The 19,579-nt window shown below is 38.5% G+C and overlaps 1 protein-coding gene across 1 annotated transcript; it reads left to right on the top strand.

The window, feature by feature from the left end:
• Positions 1-2,057: 2,057 nt before the first annotated feature.
• On the top strand, positions 2,058-3,260 carry LOC118487553 (leucine-rich repeat extensin-like protein 5). The gene is made up of 2 exons (XM_035984495.1): positions 2,058-2,678; positions 2,772-3,260. The coding sequence occupies exons 1-2, from the start codon at positions 2,058-2,060 to the stop codon at positions 3,258-3,260; spliced, it is 1,110 nt and encodes a 369-aa protein (XP_035840388.1).
• Positions 3,261-19,579: the final 16,319 nt, after the last annotated feature.

Below are 19,579 nucleotides of genomic sequence, written 5' to 3'. Positions count from 1 at the left end.
CACCTTAGTTACTGAAATATAAAGTTGTCCCCAAAACTTGACATCAGTTTGAGGTCTAGATTAAGAGTTATGCTCGTTAGCGTAATTAGAAGCTTTCTTAATAAATAATTAGCGTATTTAACGCATAACCTATCTAAACCCGAATTTTATACCAAAACTTTATACCCACTGTTATATAATAATATTTTGGGAATTTTAAAGATTTTTATTCATTTATAGGCTGAGCATAACTAGAGGTTCTAAGCTTATTTCGGCTTATGCCGGTTTTACCCTTTACGGTCATAAAATGAGTTTTACATAACCTTTTGACCCCAAACCTTTTCCTACTGATTTGTTATATTAAATATGATATTTTGAGCCTTCTGGAAATATAAAAATATCAGCTTTCCTTTTAAAACCCGGAAATGGCTCCAAATCGCCTTTTTAGGCATTTTTACGACATAGTATATGTCAGAACGAGTTTATATATAAAAGGTCTAATACCTACTGATATATTTTAAAAAAAAATATATATATATATATATATTATAACAGTAGACTAAGGTTGGAAACTCAGATTTTCCGTTTTTACCCTTTTAGCCTATGTAAAATTACCAAAATGCCCTTATGAGGCGTAATTGGCGTATAAAAACATTTGGGGCATATTTGGACATACTTTACTGATATTACAATATATTTGGTGCATATAATCTCAGGAAAACTTGCATATGACTTATATGGTTACTCGTTACGCACTTTCGCGTTCGGATCGGCTTATGTGACTAGTTCACGCATATTAGCCGAAACGGGTCAAACCATATCATCTAAGTCTCAAAATTCAGAATGTGTTTAGTTTACCCATATTATACAAGTATCCAAGCTTGTAGGGTCTAAATCACATTCCTTCCCGGTTTTCGCATTCCTCGCGATTAAACCATATTTATTCTTCGAAACTAACCGGTCTAAGCTTAGGCTATGTTAAAAGACCCGTTAGGATTCTAATAGGTTATTATAACCTTCGTTCCAGAATAGGAGCCCAGTAAAAGACACGTGCATTTTTGAATTTGTGGTTATACTTGCTCAGGTAAATACTTTTAACTTATTTTCCCTTATACGGGCTTGGGGGTACAGTATATAAAATACCGCTTGGTCGGGCAATTGACCCCATCTCATTAGTAGTTGGGTATTATCAATGTGACCCGTTTGAAAACTTGGTGTTGTTTGTTTTTATGCCTTTGGGAGCTTAATGACCATGTCCCGGATATCCTTGGCATCATTTTTGGCCACGACCTTGACACCCGGGTGTAGGCGTACACCCGGTATTATGTCCATTATTTTTAAGGTATTAACGTTGGCTTCCCGCCGCGGACTTATACCATGTGGTGTGTCATTTAACCTTAAACTCGATACGACTCGGGCGACTGAACGGTTAACAAACATGTAAATCTTTTACAAGTTTAACTCTGATTAATTATTCCCAAGTTATAAAATGTTTTGTGCCTTGTGCATTTAAAACCAATTTTTAAATAATTTCAAAATGAGTCAGTTAAATTGTATTTACCAGTGCAAACTGACGTATTTTCCCCAAAAAGATTAAGTGCAGGTGCTATACGCAATAGGCTGGTTTCTCCTTAGCATCGTAGAGTCTCGCAAGCTTTTGGGATGCATATATCTGTTGAACAATTTCCTTCTTTTTATTTTCGATCCGCCTGTGGATCTATTTCGACTGGTTGTGATACTTGATATTACACTTAATAGTTGAAATAAATCTATCTTCATTTGCTTCCGCTGTGCAATTATAATTTGTGTTGTTTGACATATGATGATATCAACTACGTCACATAATCCCCCACCGGGCCCACCGGTGACACGTGGAAATTCAGGGTGTGACAGGTTGGTATCAGAGCCAACACTGAGTGAATTAAACACTAGCCTTTTGTGTTTAATCTCAGTGCACAAATTGCACATTCTTCGAGTTCCAAGTCTAGACATTGAACATAGGACAAACTCTGAATTGGTTTATTTTTGAGTCTTTTATTATATTGTTGTTGTTGTCTGATTATCGTATGCAGGTCATCATGCCACCCAGATTCCTTCGCGGTAGAGGCAAAGTACCCGTGTCAGGTCATGATCACGAGGCCGGGCCGTCGCATCGACGTACTCCTTCCATCACCATGAGCACCAGCCCGCAAGAGCCATGGAGGCTCTATATTGAACCTGGAAGGCGATCTGTATCCCTTAGCTCCTCTCCTTCGTACCAACACTCATTTGGGCCCCATTCTGAAAACGAGCCCAACAACCAGCCGCCAGCTTTCATACCTCTTCAGAGATCCAATTCTCACCATTCTTTTGGCGACCCAACACCCGTTTTCCAAAGCCGATTTAACCTGGCTAACCTTTTGCCAGAACCCGTGGGTTTTAACCCACTTGGACCGGGAGACCACTTTTCAGGGGAAAACGACATGGACGAGGATACTGACCCCGTGGAACCTGCATCAGGAACGCCGAATCATCCCATTGAAATCTCAGATGGGTCATCATTCCATGGATCGCCATATAGCGGACCAGACAGTTTTATGGAGAAGTTCAACCAGTATGATTGGTACTTCACCCCGTCTGAACACTCGCATCATCAGCAGCAACAGGATCCTTCGGTGGGTCAACAGTTTGTGGCAGCTACGCCACCGCCACCACCGCCAGTAGAGCAGCAGCCGCCTCCGGAGCCACTGAGGCGAAGAAGGTCGAACGCACGGATGTCCGTGCGAGGTGGAGTTCGGATTAGTACTCCCCAGCCATCAAGTGGCAGCCATTATCCGCCACTTCAGGAGGAAGAGGACCCATATAATGGTGGTCCGTCAAGCCCTATACCAGATGTTAACTCAGTACCTGTGGTACCACCTTTGGGTTTCGATAACCCGATTCCTGCGTATGCTGGGTCAGCAGCATACAACCCATTCGAGCAGCCGGCGCACACCCACTACAACTACAACTACGGTTATGCGGAGGTAGATCCGTACCAAGTAGCTCGGGATTACAATGCCCTTCATCCTGAAGGACCATATGGAGGGCCATGGACTACTGGTTACCCGACTTATGGGTACCAGCATCAGCCACATCCTCCACCGGTGTATCAGCCGCCACAGCCACAGATTCAGCAGGAAGTCCTTGAGAGGCTAAACCAAGTTGAACAAGAAGTTCGTGAAGACCGCAGAGAGCGGCAAGGTTTCTTCAAAGGGCTGTCAGACTTGCTTAAGGGGAAGTCGAAGAGGAGGGGTCATTGAAAACCCTGATTATTTTATTTATGTTGTCATTCAGTCCCTGCGTGGACTTGTTATTCCAGTATTCAACTCCTGCGTGAGCATGTGGTTTGTATTCCGCTCCTGCGTGAGCAAGTTTGGTTAGTTAACCCCTGCGTAGGTTTGTTCTTGTTTCCCGCCCCTGCGTGGGCATTTTTATTTATTTTTAGTAGAAGTCCCGTTTGGGCAATTATTGTACTGTTTTAAAACAATTGGTGAGATGTTTTAATTAAGTTTTTCATTTTATTGCATGCATAAATTATGAAGATAAATGAAATATTTAAAAGGATCTGCCATTATAATTAATTGGTAAAATCTAAAGTGAACCAAGACCTAGCTTTATAAAACAAGGCCAAGATGGTAGTTCCATAATTAGGTTAAGATCCATAATTAACATCTCAATTTAGGACTATTCTGCGTTAATTACTAAAAGAATCTTAGAGGTAAAACCTAGCCTTTGTGTTTTTCAAACCTGGCCAAGATGGTATAACCCACATAATAGATTCCAATTATTAACATCTAGTATGTTAATGCTCTTGGCAAACTGTGAATCAGTAAAGTCACACAGGCCATGTATATTTGGGTTAATTTTAAATTCCCTTAAATTATTTAACCACTTCTTTGAAAGTGAAGTGCCTGTGGGCAATAACTAAATGTCCTCCGTGACTAAAGACAGTGGTAGCTTATGACTCCCTATTAATTAATGATAGAGAACTATGATTCGACCTAAAACACCTAGATACTGTAAAATCTTGGTTATTAAATATCCTAATTGTCCTTGTGACTAGGCCTTATGTGCTAATAATAAGAGTATTATAGGATGATAACAACATCCCAATGTTTTAATAAATTAACCTAAAATGGCAATTTAAAACCTTGGTTAATAAAACATAAAATATTATAAAGAGCCTTTAAGTGAAGATCTTGTCTATTAATTATATGTAGCGTTGAAGCTACATGACCAGATCAGAGGAAGCCAATAGCCATCCGGTTGAGAACCGTGATGATGCAAAGTTCCTAGTGACCAGTGCCGAATTAAAAGCAATTGTGAATGAAGCAGTTGAGAAAGCCTTAGCGCGACAGTACAGTGAGTACAGTGAAACCCACAGTAGAACTCTGTCTGCACCACATGCGAAACCAAAGAATCATTCTGAGATTCGCAACAAGCCGCCACCTACTCCTTCCAAACCTAAGAAAGATGAGGATCGTCATTCCTCAAATGAAAACAGTGTTCACCCCAAGAAGCTTGTGGTTGATGAAGCCCCACGTGCAAAGGGTTGCACGTATAAGTATTTTGTGTCATGTAAACCTCGAGAGTTTACAGGGGAGAAAGGGGCAGTTGACTGTATGACATGGCTTGATGAGATTGAGACAGTGGTAGACATCAGTGGATGTGCTGAGAGGGATATGGTTAAGTTTGCATCCCAGTCTTTCAAAGGTGAGGCTCTAGCCTGGTGGGGAGCATTGATCCAGGCTTCTGGGAAGGCTACCCTGTATAGTATGTCATGGGAGCAGTTTGTTGCTCTTATCAAGGAAAACTATTGCCCTATCATGAGGTTGAGCGTATTGAATCCGATTTCCTATCCTTGGTTATGAAGAACCTTGATTGCCAGGCATACCTCACCAGTTTCAACACCTTATCCAGATTGGTACCTTATCTGGTAACCCCTGAACCAAAAAGGATCGCACGTTTTATTGGGGGTTTGGCCCCAGAGATCAAGGCCAGTGTGAAGGCCTCGCGACCTGTTACATTCCGATCTGTCACCGACTTATCTCTGTCTCTCACTCAGGATGCAGCGAGACAGAGAGCTCTAAGAAGTTCGGAATCTGACAAGAGAAAACGTGAAGATGATAATTCACGTCGATCAAACAAGAAACATAAGGGAAACCATGACGGTAAGAAGGGCTCCGAGGCCAGGAGGAGCGAGCATCGGTCGGGCGATAGGCCCAAGTGCAAGACCTGTCAAAAGCACCATTTTGGAAGGTGCAGGTTTGAACAGAAATCCCAGTCTAAGATATGTGGGATATGCAAGTCTTCTGAACACCGGACTCTTGAATGCAAGAGGTTAAAAGATGCAACTTGTTTCAGTTGCAATGAGAAAGGGCACATCAAGACTAACTGCCCAAAGAATGCCAAGAAGGCAGAAGAAGGAAAGAAGACCAATGCCAGGGTCTTTCAAATGAATGTTCAAGAGGCCATCCAGAACGATAACGTCATAACTGGTACGTTTCTCATTAATGACGTTTTCACAAGAGTATTGTTTGATTCTGGGGCAGATAAGTCTTTTGTGGATAGTAAATTCTGTGAGCTGTTAGGATTGCCTGTTAAAGCCCTTAGTGCTAAGTATGAGGTAGAGTTAGCAGATGGTACCTTAGAAACAGTCTCGACTGTGTTAGATGGATGTGCTATATCCATTAGGAACCACTCTTTTCCTCTATCCCTGCTACCCTTCAAATTAGCCGGTTTCGATGTAGTATTGGGCATGGATTGGTTATCGCATAACCAAGCCCAGATTGTATGCAGTAGAAGGCAAGTAATAATCAAGACTCCATCTGGTGAATCTCTCACCATTCAAGGAGATACGCGTCATGGATTGCCTAAGCAGATGTCTATGCTCAAGGCGTCCCAATGTTTGAAGAATGGTTGTGTCATCTATATGGCACAAGTAACCATTGATGAGCAAAAACCCAAGATTGAAGATATCCCCGTTATATCTGAATACCCTGAGGTCTTTCCAGAAGAACTGCCTGGTTTGCCACCAGACAGGCAAGTGGAATTCAAAATTGATATCGTTCCTGGAGCTGCACCTATTGCTAGAGCGCCTTATAGGCTAGCACCAACGGAGATGAAGGAATTGAGAACGCAGCTAGATGATTTGCTAGCCAAAGGTTTCATTAGACCTAGCTCGTCTCCTTGGGGAGCACCGATTTTATTCGTCAAGAAGAAAGATGGTTCGATGCGTCTATGTATCGATTACCGAGAGCTCAACAAAGTTACCATTAAGAATAGGTATCCTCTACCCAGGATCGACGATCTATTCGATCAACTTCAAGGGGCAAGCTACTTCTCCAAGATCGACCTGAGATCGGGATATCATCAGTTGAAGGTTAAGGAAGAAGACGTGCACAAGACTGCGTTTAGGACTCGTTATGGCCACTACGAGTTCCTAGTGATGCCTTTCGGGCTCACAAACGCACCTGCCGCATTCATGGATCTCATGAATCGCGTTTGCAAACCTTACTTGGATAAATTCGTCATCGTCTTCATTGACGACATTCTTATTTATTCCAAGAGTAAAGCTGATCACGAGAAGCACCTCCGCAGTATTCTAAAGCTGCTTCATCAAGAAAAGCTGTATGCAAAGTTTTCCAAATGTGAGTTTTGGTTGAGAGAAGTCCAATTTCTTGGACATGTGGTTAATGAGCGTGGTATTCAAGTGGATCCCGCTAAAGTTGAAGCTGTCATGAATTGGCAGGAGCCAAAGACGCCTACGGAAATCCGCAGTTTCCTAGGTTTAGCTGGATACTACAGGAGATTCATCGAAAATTTCTCAAGAATTGCTGCACCCCTAACTTTGCTGACTCGCAAGAATAGTAAGTTCATTTGGGGGCCTAAGCAGCAAGGGTCATTCGATACTTTGAAGCTGAAATTAAGTAACGCTCCTGTGTTGACGTTACATGATGGAATTGATGAATTTGTAGTCTATTGTGATGCGTCACACACCGGGATGGGTTGTGTGTTAATGCAGAAAGGCAAGGTCATTGCCTACGCTTCACGACAATTAAAAGTGCACGAGAAGAATTACACCACTCATGATTTAGAATTGGGTGCCGTTGTATTTGCACTAAAGTTATGGAGGCATTACTTGTATGGCACCAAATGTGTGATCTATTCTGATCACAAAAGCCTTCAGCACCTGTTCAACCAGAAAGAATTGAACATGAGGCAGCGACGTTGGATGGAAACTCTAAATGACTATGATTGTGAAATAAGATACCATCCAGGCAAGGCTAATGTAGTCGCAGATGCCCTAAGCAGGAAGGAAAGGATAAAGCCAATCAGAATCAATGCCAAAAGCATTGAAGTGAGGAACAGTCTAAATGAAAGGTTGTTAGCTGCACAGAAGGAAGCAGTGCTGGAAGCTAACTACCCTAATGAGAAGCTAGAAGTGACTGAAGAACAGTTATCCTATGGCAAGGACGGAATCCTGAGGTTGAATGGAAGAATATGGGTTCCTATTAATGGAGGTCTTCGTGATGTCATCCTAAAGGAAGCCCACAGTTCCAAATATTCCGTCCATCCTGGAGCAGACAAAATGTACCAGGATGTAAAGGCAAATTACTGGTGGATAGGCTTGAAAAAGTCTATAGCCACCCATGTGGCTAAATGTCTGACGTGCGCTCAAGTTAAAGCTGAGCATCAGAAACCGTCAGGTTTACTACAACAGCCTGAGATTCCCGCCTGGAAATGGGAAATGGTGACAATGGATTTCATTACCAAGTTGCCTAAGACGCCGAAGGGAAATGACACTATTTGGGTGATAGTTGATCGACTGACTAAGTCAGCTCATTTCCTACCCATTAGAGAAACTTTCAGTTCTGACATGCTAGCCCAACTGTACGTGGATAAGATAGTATCCCTGCATGGCGTACCAGTATCCATCATCTCTGATAGGGATACCAGATATACATCTCACTTCTGGAGAAGTTTCCAAAGGTCACTGGGTACGCAGCTGAATTTTAGTACAGCTTATCATCCTCAGACGGATGGGCAAAGCGAGCGTACTATTCAAACCCTGGAGGACATGCTTCGTGCATGTGTGATAGACCTAGGAGGAAGTTGGGATAGACACCTGCCTCTGATCGAGTTCTCATACAATAATAGCTACCACACCAGCATTAAGGCTGCGCCTTTTGAGGCACTGTACGGTAGGAAGTGCAGAACACCCATTTGTTGGGCAGAGGTAGGAGACGTTCAAGTATCAGGACCCGAATTAGTCCTGGAGACGACTGACAAAGTTACCCAAATCACTGAGCACCTAAAAGCTGCCCGTGATAGGCAAAGAAGCTATGCCGATGGTAAGCGAAAGTCCCTCAAGTTTGAGGTTGGCGATAAGGTTTTGCTCAAGGTATCACCTTGGAAAGGGGTAATGAGATTTGGCAAGAAAGGTAAGCTAAGCCCAAGATACATTGGACCATTCGAGATCATCGAATGTGTAGGATCAGTGGCTTATAAGTTGAACTTACCTGAAGAGCTTAGTGGTATTCACAATGTGTTCCACATCTGCAATTTGAAGAAGTGTCTGGCTGATGAATCGCTAATCATACCACATACAGATGTGCATATTGATGAAAGCTTGAAGTTTATAGAAAAACCTGTGTCGTTTGAGGACCGACAGGTAAAGAAGCTTCGAAGGAAGCACGTACCCATTGTCAAGGTTTAATGGGAGGGCCGCAGAGGTCCTGATTATACGTGGGAGTTAGAATCCACGATGAAGGAGAAATACCCTCAATTATTTCAGTAAATCTCGAGGTCGAGATTTCTTTTAAGGGGGTGAGGATGTAACACCTCGAAAATTCCTGTCCATTAGAATGAAGACACGTGTCATGTGTGACAGACGTGTCAGAGAAACCGGATTTAAATAAAGAGATATGTGGTAGGATTTCTGATAAAAAGGGCGTCATGTTATTTAAAATACCTCTGAACGACCCAAGGGCGACACGTTATTAAATCACCTCTGAGCGACCCGACATTTTTATAAATCCCAGGATCCTTAAAATCAATTGATGATCATCTCATACGATAACCGGTTGCTCTCGAATAAATAAAGTTTCATCTTTATTAAGGGCTATGGAATTATAGGTTGTTACTACTCCTAATCTAAATAAAATCCTTGTAAATAAGTTTTGTTATAGTTTGGCCAACTTCTATGAAAATCCAAGACTCATCCTTGGTAATCTCCGTCAAATTTTCAAGACTCTTATGAGTTAAATGGAATGGGGAACATGTAAGAGTCTTCCCTTCATGCAATGGCTGTGTAAGTGGTCCCACAAGCTGAAAAAGAAATGCATGTTTCGAGTTTTGTGGTTGCATGGTCAAGACTTAAAAGTTTGCAAACTTTTGTCTTCTGGCCATCGCTTACGTACCGCAAGGCCCTTGGCTTACGGTCCGTAAGCAGGGTACCTGGGAATGTTCCGCATGGATCGGTTACGGACCGCAAAGCCCTAGGCTTAAGGACCGTAAGGTGGGCACCTGAACCATGTTTCAGTAAAGTCGGTTACGGACCGCAAATCATGTAGCATACGGTCCGCAAGAGGTCCTTACGGACCGTAAGGCCTCAAGCTTACGGTCCGTAAGACCGTCGCTGGCAGTATGTTTTGGACAGCTGCCTGTCCAGCCCTTTAACCGACTTAAAACGTAAAATTCTGATTCTATGGGCTACATAGGCAGTATATAGACCCTTAGGGACATTTGGGTTGATCTTGTAACTGCCCTAGACTTGCTTGGCATGATCTTGGTGCATTGGGTTCACTATAAATAGAGTTCAAGTTGTTCATTTGAGACTTGCTCATTTTGGAACTTTGGCTAAGGATTTTTTGGAGCTCCTCTGGTCACCAACTCTTTTCTTTGGCTCTCTAATCTATCTTAGGACTCTTGTAAGTGTCCTTAACCTTCTTTAATCCTTTCTAGCTTAGCTAATTAAGTAAAAGTCAAACCGTCGTAATTAAGGTTTGACTTCGTGATTAAGCATAATGTGCTTTGTCTAATCACGAATTAAAGATACTTTTAGGAAGGTAATTAAGTGGGTGACAAACCCTTAAAAGGGTATTTCCAGATTCCCACTTTAAGCATGTCAATTGTCGAGTCAAAGCTAATTATAAAAAGTCAACAGAATGCTTAATTTCGAATTAACGCATAATTAGCAATGTAGGTTGTATGTAACCTGTTTGAACATTAATATAACTTGGTAATAAGTATAAGAACATGTTCCAACGTGTTCAACTCGACAATTTTCTGTTTAAGACCCGGTTCGGAACCGAAAGTCGCATAGTTTGACTTTCGCTTTGACTTTCAGTTCTGACCCGTTTTAGTCAAGATTAAAAATACCTTAGAGCTTCTTTTGGACCTATTAACATGTTAGTATATCCTCCTGTGATTATACAATGTGGTTCATTAGATATCTTGTTCATATGCATGTTTCCATTAAATGCCCATATGTTGACCATTATGCCCGAATGTCCAAAAATTATAATTTTTGAAAATGTAAAAGGGTAGACACCTTAGTTACTGAAATATAAAGTTGTCCCCAAAACTTGACATCAGTTTGAGGTCTAGATTAAGAGTTATGCTCGTTAGCGTAATTAGAAGCTTTCTTAATAAATAATTAGCGTATTTAACGCATAACCTATCTAAACCCGAATTTTATACCAAAACTTTATACCCACTGTTATATAATAATATTTTGGGAATTTTAAAGATTTTTATTCATTTATAGGCTGAGCATAACTAGAGGTTCTAAGCTTATTTCGGCTTATGCCGGTTTTACCCTTTACGGTCATAAAATGAGTTTTACATAACCTTTTGACCCCAAACCTTTTCCTACTGATTTGTTATATTAAATATGATATTTTGAGCCTTCTGGAAATATAAAAATATCAGCTTTCCTTTTAAAACCCGGAAATGGCTCCAAATCGCCTTTTTAGGCATTTTTACGGCATAGTATATGTCAGAACGAGTTTATATATAAAAGGTCTAATACCTACTGATATATTTTAAAAAAAATATATATATATTATAACAGTAGACTAAGGTTGGAAACTCAGATTTTCCGTTTTTACCCTTTTAGCCTATGTAAAATTACCAAAATGCCCTTATGAGGCGTAATTGGCGTATAAAAACATTTGGGGCATATTTGGACATACTTTACTGATATTACAATATATTTGGTGCATATAATCTCAGGAAAACTTGCATATGACTTATATGGTTACTCGTTACGCACTTTCGCGTTCGGATCGGCTTATGTGACTAGTTCACGCATATTAGCCGAAACGGGTCAAACCATATCATCTAAGTCTCAAAATTCAGAATGTGTTTAGTTTACCCATATTATACAAGTATCCAAGCTTGTAGGGTCTAAATCACATTCCTTCCCGGTTTTCGCATTCCTCGCGATTAAACCATATTTATTCTTCGAAACTAACCGGTCTAAGCTTAGGCTATGTTAAAAGACCCGTTAGGATTCTAATAGGTTATTATAACCTTCGTTCCAGAATAGGAGCCCAGTAAAAGACACGTGCATTTTTGAATTTGTGGTTCTACTTGCTCAGGTAAATACTTTTAACTTATTTTCCCTTATACGGGCTTGGGGGTACGGTATATAAAATACCGCTTGGTCGGGCAATTGACCCCATCTCATTAGTAGTTGGGTATTATCAATGTGACCCGTTTGAAAACTTGGTGTTGTTTGTTTTTATGCCTTTGGGAGCTTAATGACCATGTCCCGGATATCCTTGGCATCATTTTTGGCCACGACCTTGACACCCGGGTGTAGGCGTACACCCGGTATTATGTCCATTATTTTTAAGGTATTAACGTTGGCTTCCCGCCGCGGACTTATACCATGTGGTGTGTCATTTAACCTTAAACCCGATACGACTCGGGCGACTGAACGGTTAACAAACATGTAAATCTTTTACAAGTTTAACTCTGATTAATTATTCCCAAGTTATAAAATGTTTTGTGCCTTGTGCATTTAAAACCAATTTTTAAATATTTTCAAAATGAGTCAGTTAAATTGTATTTACAAGTGCAAACTGACGTATTTTCCCCAAAAAGATTAAGTGCAGGTGCTATACGCAATAGGCTGGTTTCTCCTTAGCATCGTAGAGTCTCGCAAGCTTTTGGGATGCATATATCTGTTGAACAATTTCCTTCTTTTTATTTTCGATCCGCCTGTGGATCTATTTCGACTGGTTGTGATACTTGATATTACACTTAATAGTTGAAATAAATCTATCTTCATTTGCTTCCGCTGTGCAATTATAATTTGTGTTGTTTGACATATGATGATATCAACTACGTCACATAATCCCCCACCGGGCCCACCGGTGACACGTGGAAATTCGGGGTGTGACACTTTGGGATGGCAAAATCCAGTTAATTCGCTTACAGGGACTAAAATTGACAAACTGCGAAAGTATGCCGATTTGAACTGTAACAAACATTCTGGAACATGCCCATAATTTAAACACACCCTAAATATCCTTTACATAGCTTAGAAATAGGCTTTGAGGGGGTTCAGTGTGCTAAAATAAACTTTTGGGTCATTCAGGGACTAAAAGCGTCAAAAAGTGCATAAGTTTGCATTTTCGCGCATAACTTACGTTCTGAATACTTCCGGACATCCAAAAATTTATGCAAGCATTAAAATATTTCATTTTAGTGTTTGGCATAAGAAAAATCCATTCGTCGCGCAATTTGGATCGTTTTTCGCGCTTATGCGCATTCCGTCGTAATTAAGCAAACATCGCGATCGTACGACCAAACGAACCGACATCCGGCATAGTTTTGAGCATGTTTCATGTCCACAATGTTTAAGCATCATTTTAGGGCCTTAAAGTTGGCTTGATGGGCCCTAAACATGTCGGAAATAGCCTTAAAAGCATGCAGGGACTGAAACTGTCATTTATGAAACTTAGTTGCAGATCAGAGCACCCAGGCGGGGCACGTAAGACTTGTATGAATCTTACGCGGGCCGCGTGGCCTCCCCAGACCTGCATTTTTGCTGAAAACAGTTGTTATACACTTCAAAACCATGTGCAAATGGTATTTTCAAATCAGGGATTGAATCTATGGGCTCAAATGGTTTTTCAAAACAATGGGCCCATGTGGACGGCCTAGATCGAAGCACGTTTTTCGATGAACGATCCTAACGGTTGTGCCATGCCTATAAATGCCCAACCCAACTTCATTCAATTCCCACATTTGATCTGATTCAAAGCTTTCTAAGTGGAAGTATATGCTTCCTACCTGAAAGCGAATCAGGTCAAATCTTGCGGGGACCTTCTGTAAGTATTCTTTCGCGTTTTTCATTCGTTTTAGCGTTAAAGTCAAACTGCGTTTGACTTTCTGCATTGACCAGATTATGGTCAACGCGAAGTTCGTTTGAACTTCATAATGTGAGCGTAATCACGATGGTTATAGTCCCTAGTGACTATACCTACTGATTACCACGTTATCTAGGCTCAGTGACGAGTCGTAGTTTCGGCCAAAATGCGTTTTCTTGCGTATTTTGTAACCAAACTACTCTAGGGTATCAAAACCGTTTGTTTTAATACCAAACCTGTTTTCTAACTTTACTAAACATGTTCTAGCATGTTTAGCTCGTCGCTTTTAGATTTGTGCTTGTTTAGGGTCGTAAAGGTAAGCGATCTAATCAATCGCTTATACTTTCGAACCCGACCCATTTGGTCGATCTTTAAGATCCGACCAAGTACTTTAGGTGACCATAGTTGTATATAGGGAATAACCTTCCGAGGTTATACCTTATGGTCACGTCGTTTAAGTAGTTGTATGATAAGTAGTTCCTATGCCTTAGGAAAATTTCCAAAATACCCTTTTCACGCCAAAATCCATTTTAAGCCTATGTAACATAATTTTTGACATATAAACTGATTTGACAACAATATAAAACGTGCTAAGGCATATCTTGCTTGTCATAGGACTAGTTAGGCATTCCGAACGCGTTTTACGCGAACAACGCGTTAAAGTGGCGTAAGCTACCTTAGCATGTCGTAACGGGTCAAAAGCACTTAGGATAGGTTTCGTTTTAGTATGTAGGCTTTGTTAAACCATATTACATAAGTTCCTATACTTATTTGGTTTACGAACCCTCGTACTACCCGATCCTCCGATAGGTCCGTTTATTAATGTAGATACCTATATTAGGTGCCGTTTGAATCCGTGATCTTCTAGCTTCCATGGTGGATATCTAAAGTCTATTGAGCAATCTCAAGTGAGTACATAGTACCCCTCTTTTACTGTTTTTCAAACATTTTGGGGTGAAACACATGTGCCTACTTGTTACTTTCGTGCTTTCCATGTTTTACATCACATGCTTGCTATGTTCATTAGTACACTATTAGTACATGAATTCATTATGTTTTGCTATGTATGTTTACTTAACATGCTAGAACATTGATTTACTTTACATTACTTTGCTATATATGTTTACATGGCATATTGGCACATTGTTTTACATGACTTTTCTGCTTTGTATGTTTACTTAGCATACTTAGTACATTGTTTTCACTTAACTTGTTTACTTTTGGTATAACATTTGGTTTGCATAAACGGTTCTTTATTACATTCATTAACATTAGCTACGCCGCTCGGTAGTAAGTAATGGTACCATAGGACTTGACAAATCCCGTTCCTGACACCATAGGTTTGTTTGGGTGTAGGGAATGACTGAATCCGAAAACATCTTACTTTGATAACCTTTACTCTGAGGTTATCCTGCTGTCTCAAGGCTTGAATGTATGCGTTAACTTACCACATAAATGTTTGTATCATTAAAACAAGCTTTTACTTGGCAAAACATAACTTTTTGATTTACTCAAAATACTTTGTTTTGTTCATTTTTACTTATGGTTTAAGTAGTCTCATTTTACTTACCATACATAACTTTTGTTTACACATACATAACTACATGACTACATTTTGGGTTTTAAACATTGACAATGGTTTAGACAAGAACATTTGATGGTTGGTTTAAACATGAACTTTATACTTTGATGGTTTATTTAAGTGACTTAAGTAACGATATGTGTGTAATATGCTACAAGCATGGTGGATACGCCGCTGGTACTTCCTATATATAAGTGTTTGTATTGTATTACATGACATACCGTTATTTAAATCATTCAATTTTGGACTTATACTTTTTTTGCAAATAACATATTTTTCACAAGACTTTGTCTTACAAAACAATTTATTTTATACAACTTATTTTTACTTGGTTATTCTTTTAACCATACATCATTCTTTTATATACATACATATTAACTGATTTGTTATCGCTTTTCAAACATTTTACATTAAGCAAACACTTAAACTAGATTCATGACAAGTTTTCATTAAACATTTTCTTAAACCTAAGTCATGAATCCTATTTTCACAAAACCTATGTTACTCACAGGCATTTTTATGCTGACGTACCTATTTTCACATGTGTTTTCAGGAGCTAATGCATAGGATGATCGTGACACGCTAGGGTGGACTTGGGCCTTAGTGACATAAAATGAAGATAGACTTAGTTTAATTATGAACTCTTGTTTCTTTCACTTTAAGACAATGTAACTTGTGGGTTCTCGTTTGAAACAATGTATTCCACCCTTGGGTGATGAATAAAATAGTATTTTTAATTACCATGGTCGTGGAACAATAATTCTGTTACAACACTCCCCGACGTTTCCGCCACGATTTGATGTTTTACGTGGTCGGGGTGTGACATCTCGCGACATGGTGATGGTGTTAATATTGTTTAGCATTTTTAACCATGTCCTATGATTGCTAGAACTTATACGACCTAAACATGCAACAATTAAATCGTAAAGAGAGAAATTAAACGTTAAATCAAGTGTTTAGGTTGTACGGAATTACCATTATTTTTGCCAGTTGTCACACAATCACACTTTTAAGGGTAACTAAGCCCACTAAATAAACTAGTAAGTTACTACAAATTTTATAAATTTTCAAGTTCATGAACTAGTGAATATGGCATAATTTTGGCAAATTGATAAGTGTTGATTGGTTTATTGTTGATTGTGATGATTTATAAAAGAAAATGATATGCTTTGAAAGCATGGAAACATCCATTTTTAAGGGGAAACTATGGCAAACTTTTTCTAAAAATTAAATACTTAGATAAATATTTTTAAGAAAATATTTACAAGTATACTTTTAACCATGAATTTTCATATAAAGTTTACCATAATTTTTGTTGCAAAAATTATAAATATTGGAGGTTGGTTTTTGGTAATAAAAGTGACTAAATATGTATTTAGGAAAAATATATATTTAGATGTCACCATGTGTGTGATTATTTGTATATTATGTGTATTAGTTATATTATTTTAGGACTTGAAATAATATAACTCACCAAAATACCAAAAATTACAATCCAAAATATTACCAAAATTTCAAGAAATAAATACATAATTTATACTCAAAATATTGGTGAAACCGAACAAGGAATATAACTTACATAAATATTCCGGAAATAAATTCATAAGTATTTTGGTAATCAGTATTTTGGACACCAAAAGAACAAAAATATGATTTTTACAATTACTACAAAGATATCATATTTTTGACAAGAAGAAGATATATTATTTTTGGGTAAATAAAAATATATATTTTCTTGAAATTATTAGAAGATATTATTTTTGGGAGAAAATATATATTTTCTTAAATAAACTTGGAACATATTATTTTTGGATGAAAAATGGATTTATATATATTTTCTAAGTTAGACTTGAAAATATATTATTTTTGAGGTTTATCTAAAATCATGAATATTTTTTCCAAGGGAAAAATTACAAATAATTTTTCTATGTAATATTTCTTAAAATATATTTTGGGAATATATATTGATGGATTTTATTATAATTGTTATTCCGGAAAAATTAATACAAAAATTAAGTATAGGATACTTAATAAACACAATAGAATTACGTGTTTTCGTACGTATAAAAATACACCGGAATACGCCATCGGTACTTGGCAAAATATACAAGTTTTAGAATACGAATATAAATACACCCATCCTTGGAAAGTTATACATGTACAAATAAATGTGACAAGTTAAAATGTATTATTTTAACCCATATCCCAAAATTTAATAAATATAATTTAAGTTAAAATATTTATTATTTTAACAAATAATTATATAACTTGGAATAATTTTGACGACACAATGAAACGTAACTCAAAGTCACTAATTAATACTAAGTCAAGACACAACCCGCTTGTCTAATAAACCGTAGTACGTTGTAAGTAGTCGTGCACACGAGTAGCAGCTTTGGGTTACATTTGGATACGAAGAACGCAAGATTGTGAGTTCATGTCCCCCTTTTCTTTTAACTGTTTTCATTTTTATAACTTCGGGGGTGAAATACATGTTACAAAATGTTTACAAAAGTTTACATATGGTATGGTTAGCTAAGAATGAACTCTTAGATCATGTGAATGGGTAGGTGCACACTTAAGACCATTAATCCTCGTATAAGGACCGAGGGACATGAGTGATAGATCTATTTGGGTGTAGCGAGCCTACACCCATGAGGACCGGGATTTGGCCCATGAGGTGACTATGTCTTCTAGCCGGAAGCCCGGTACAAAATCTGCTAGGTTTGAGCCTTCCTACGCCGTTGCACACATGTTAATGGCCTTGCAAACCATTAATTGATCTGTTTCCTTGTTTGCTTTCATACCGGGTTTACAAATACATACATACTTACAATGATTACAAAGGTTTACTCGTGCACACAGACAAAACACATGAACTCGCTCAACTTTTGTTGATGTTTTCAAACTACATGTATTTCAGGAAACTAAGTATGGATCTGGCGGGCGTTGAAGTTTTCAAATGTTGTTTGAAATAAAAGATGTCATCCGGTGTAGAAGGGTTTGGAGTGTGTATCTTATCCTGGGTAAGATACATTCAAAGCCTAGTTTTTATTAGTATCTTTTGTCGAGTCCTTATGGAACTCTAAACAATTTGAATGGTTTGTAATATGGTTTGAAGTCTATGTTTGGATTCTAAGACAATATTGTTGTAATGTTTTAAACTTAATTAATAGATGAACATCTTTGGTTTTATCATATAGATGTTTGTTATGGTTGAATGCAATGATATTAAGCAAGTCACACATAATCACGCTTCCGCAAAAGTCAGGGTGTGACATCTAATACCAACTCTTTTGTCACACCCCGACCGCGTAAAACAATAAACCGCGGCGGAAACGTCGGGGAGTGGAGCGACAGAATTATTGTTTCACAACCATGGATTCAAAAAGTTTCGTTTTATTTAAATATAAACATTAAACATTGTCTTGACATTAAGTTAAAATACAACCACATCGTATATCATTGTTATTAAGTCACTAAGGCCTCGTCCATCCTAAGTGAGCATGCATCCTATTAGCAATCAACATCATCAAACCACACCACCTGAAACATATGTAAATATAAAGTCAGCAAAGAAATGCCGGCGAGCACATTGGTTTTGTGAGAGTGTCAGATTCATGGCTCGTTTACATGTTGCAATACTTCGTTTGACTACAAGAGTCGATAATTTGGAAACCTTGTTTTGAAAAGAGTTTGGTAATGCAATATGAATAACCAGCTCAAAATAAGTTGGTTATAGTTTATAAAATCTCATTGCCATGAATCTTAACCCAAAACATTTGTTTAAGTAAACCAAATTGTAAATCGTTCTCGTAATAAAACTCGTATGGTTTATATCGTTTAGAAAACATCGTTGTGTGACATCGTTTAAAATCGTCCGTCCAAGTGAACTAAATAACGCCACGGTATGTAATATGATAAAAGCACTTATATATAAGAAGTACCAGCGGCGTATCTACCATGCTTTTATCACATTACACCCATCCCGTTATCTAATCACATACCAAAAACCAATCGTTAGTTTGATTCGTTTAACTTGTTTAAATCGTTTAAATCGTTCAATCGTTTCAATCGTTCAATCGTTCAAAATCGTTCAATCGTTCAAAATCGTTCTCGTTTTAATTGTGAAAACTACTTTTGGTCGTCTCGCGAAATACATTCAAACCTTCGTAACTCGTCCATCGTTCAACTCGTTTTAACAGACCACCAAAGGGTAAGTTAACAAACATCAGGTTTTGTCGTTATCCACATATCCCCACACATAGCCATGGTGATAGTTTGATAATGGGATTTGTCAGATCCTATGGTACCATAACATACTACTGGTCGGCTTGGCCAAAGCTAATTAATGTCATTCGTTATGTAATTACGTCCCAACAAGTTCGTTCACATTATCAAAATCGTTTATGTTTAATATAAACCATAGTATTTGTTTTTGAAATCATTGTTGAAAGCATCGAAATCGTTTAACACATATGAATCACCCCAAAACAATTGAAAACAGTAAAATAGGGGAACTATGTACTCACATTGAATTGCAAATATCCTTGATTAAAGTGAACTAACAAAGCTCGATCAAACCAAGGAAATCAAGTAGTACCTAGTAATC

Source organism: Helianthus annuus, chromosome 15 (genome assembly GCF_002127325.2).
Source record: "Helianthus annuus cultivar XRQ/B chromosome 15, HanXRQr2.0-SUNRISE, whole genome shotgun sequence".
Classification (NCBI taxonomy): Eukaryota; Viridiplantae; Streptophyta; class Magnoliopsida; order Asterales; family Asteraceae; genus Helianthus; species Helianthus annuus.
Note: the sequence above shows the minus strand (reverse complement) of the source record. Positions and strands in the feature narration are given on the sequence as shown.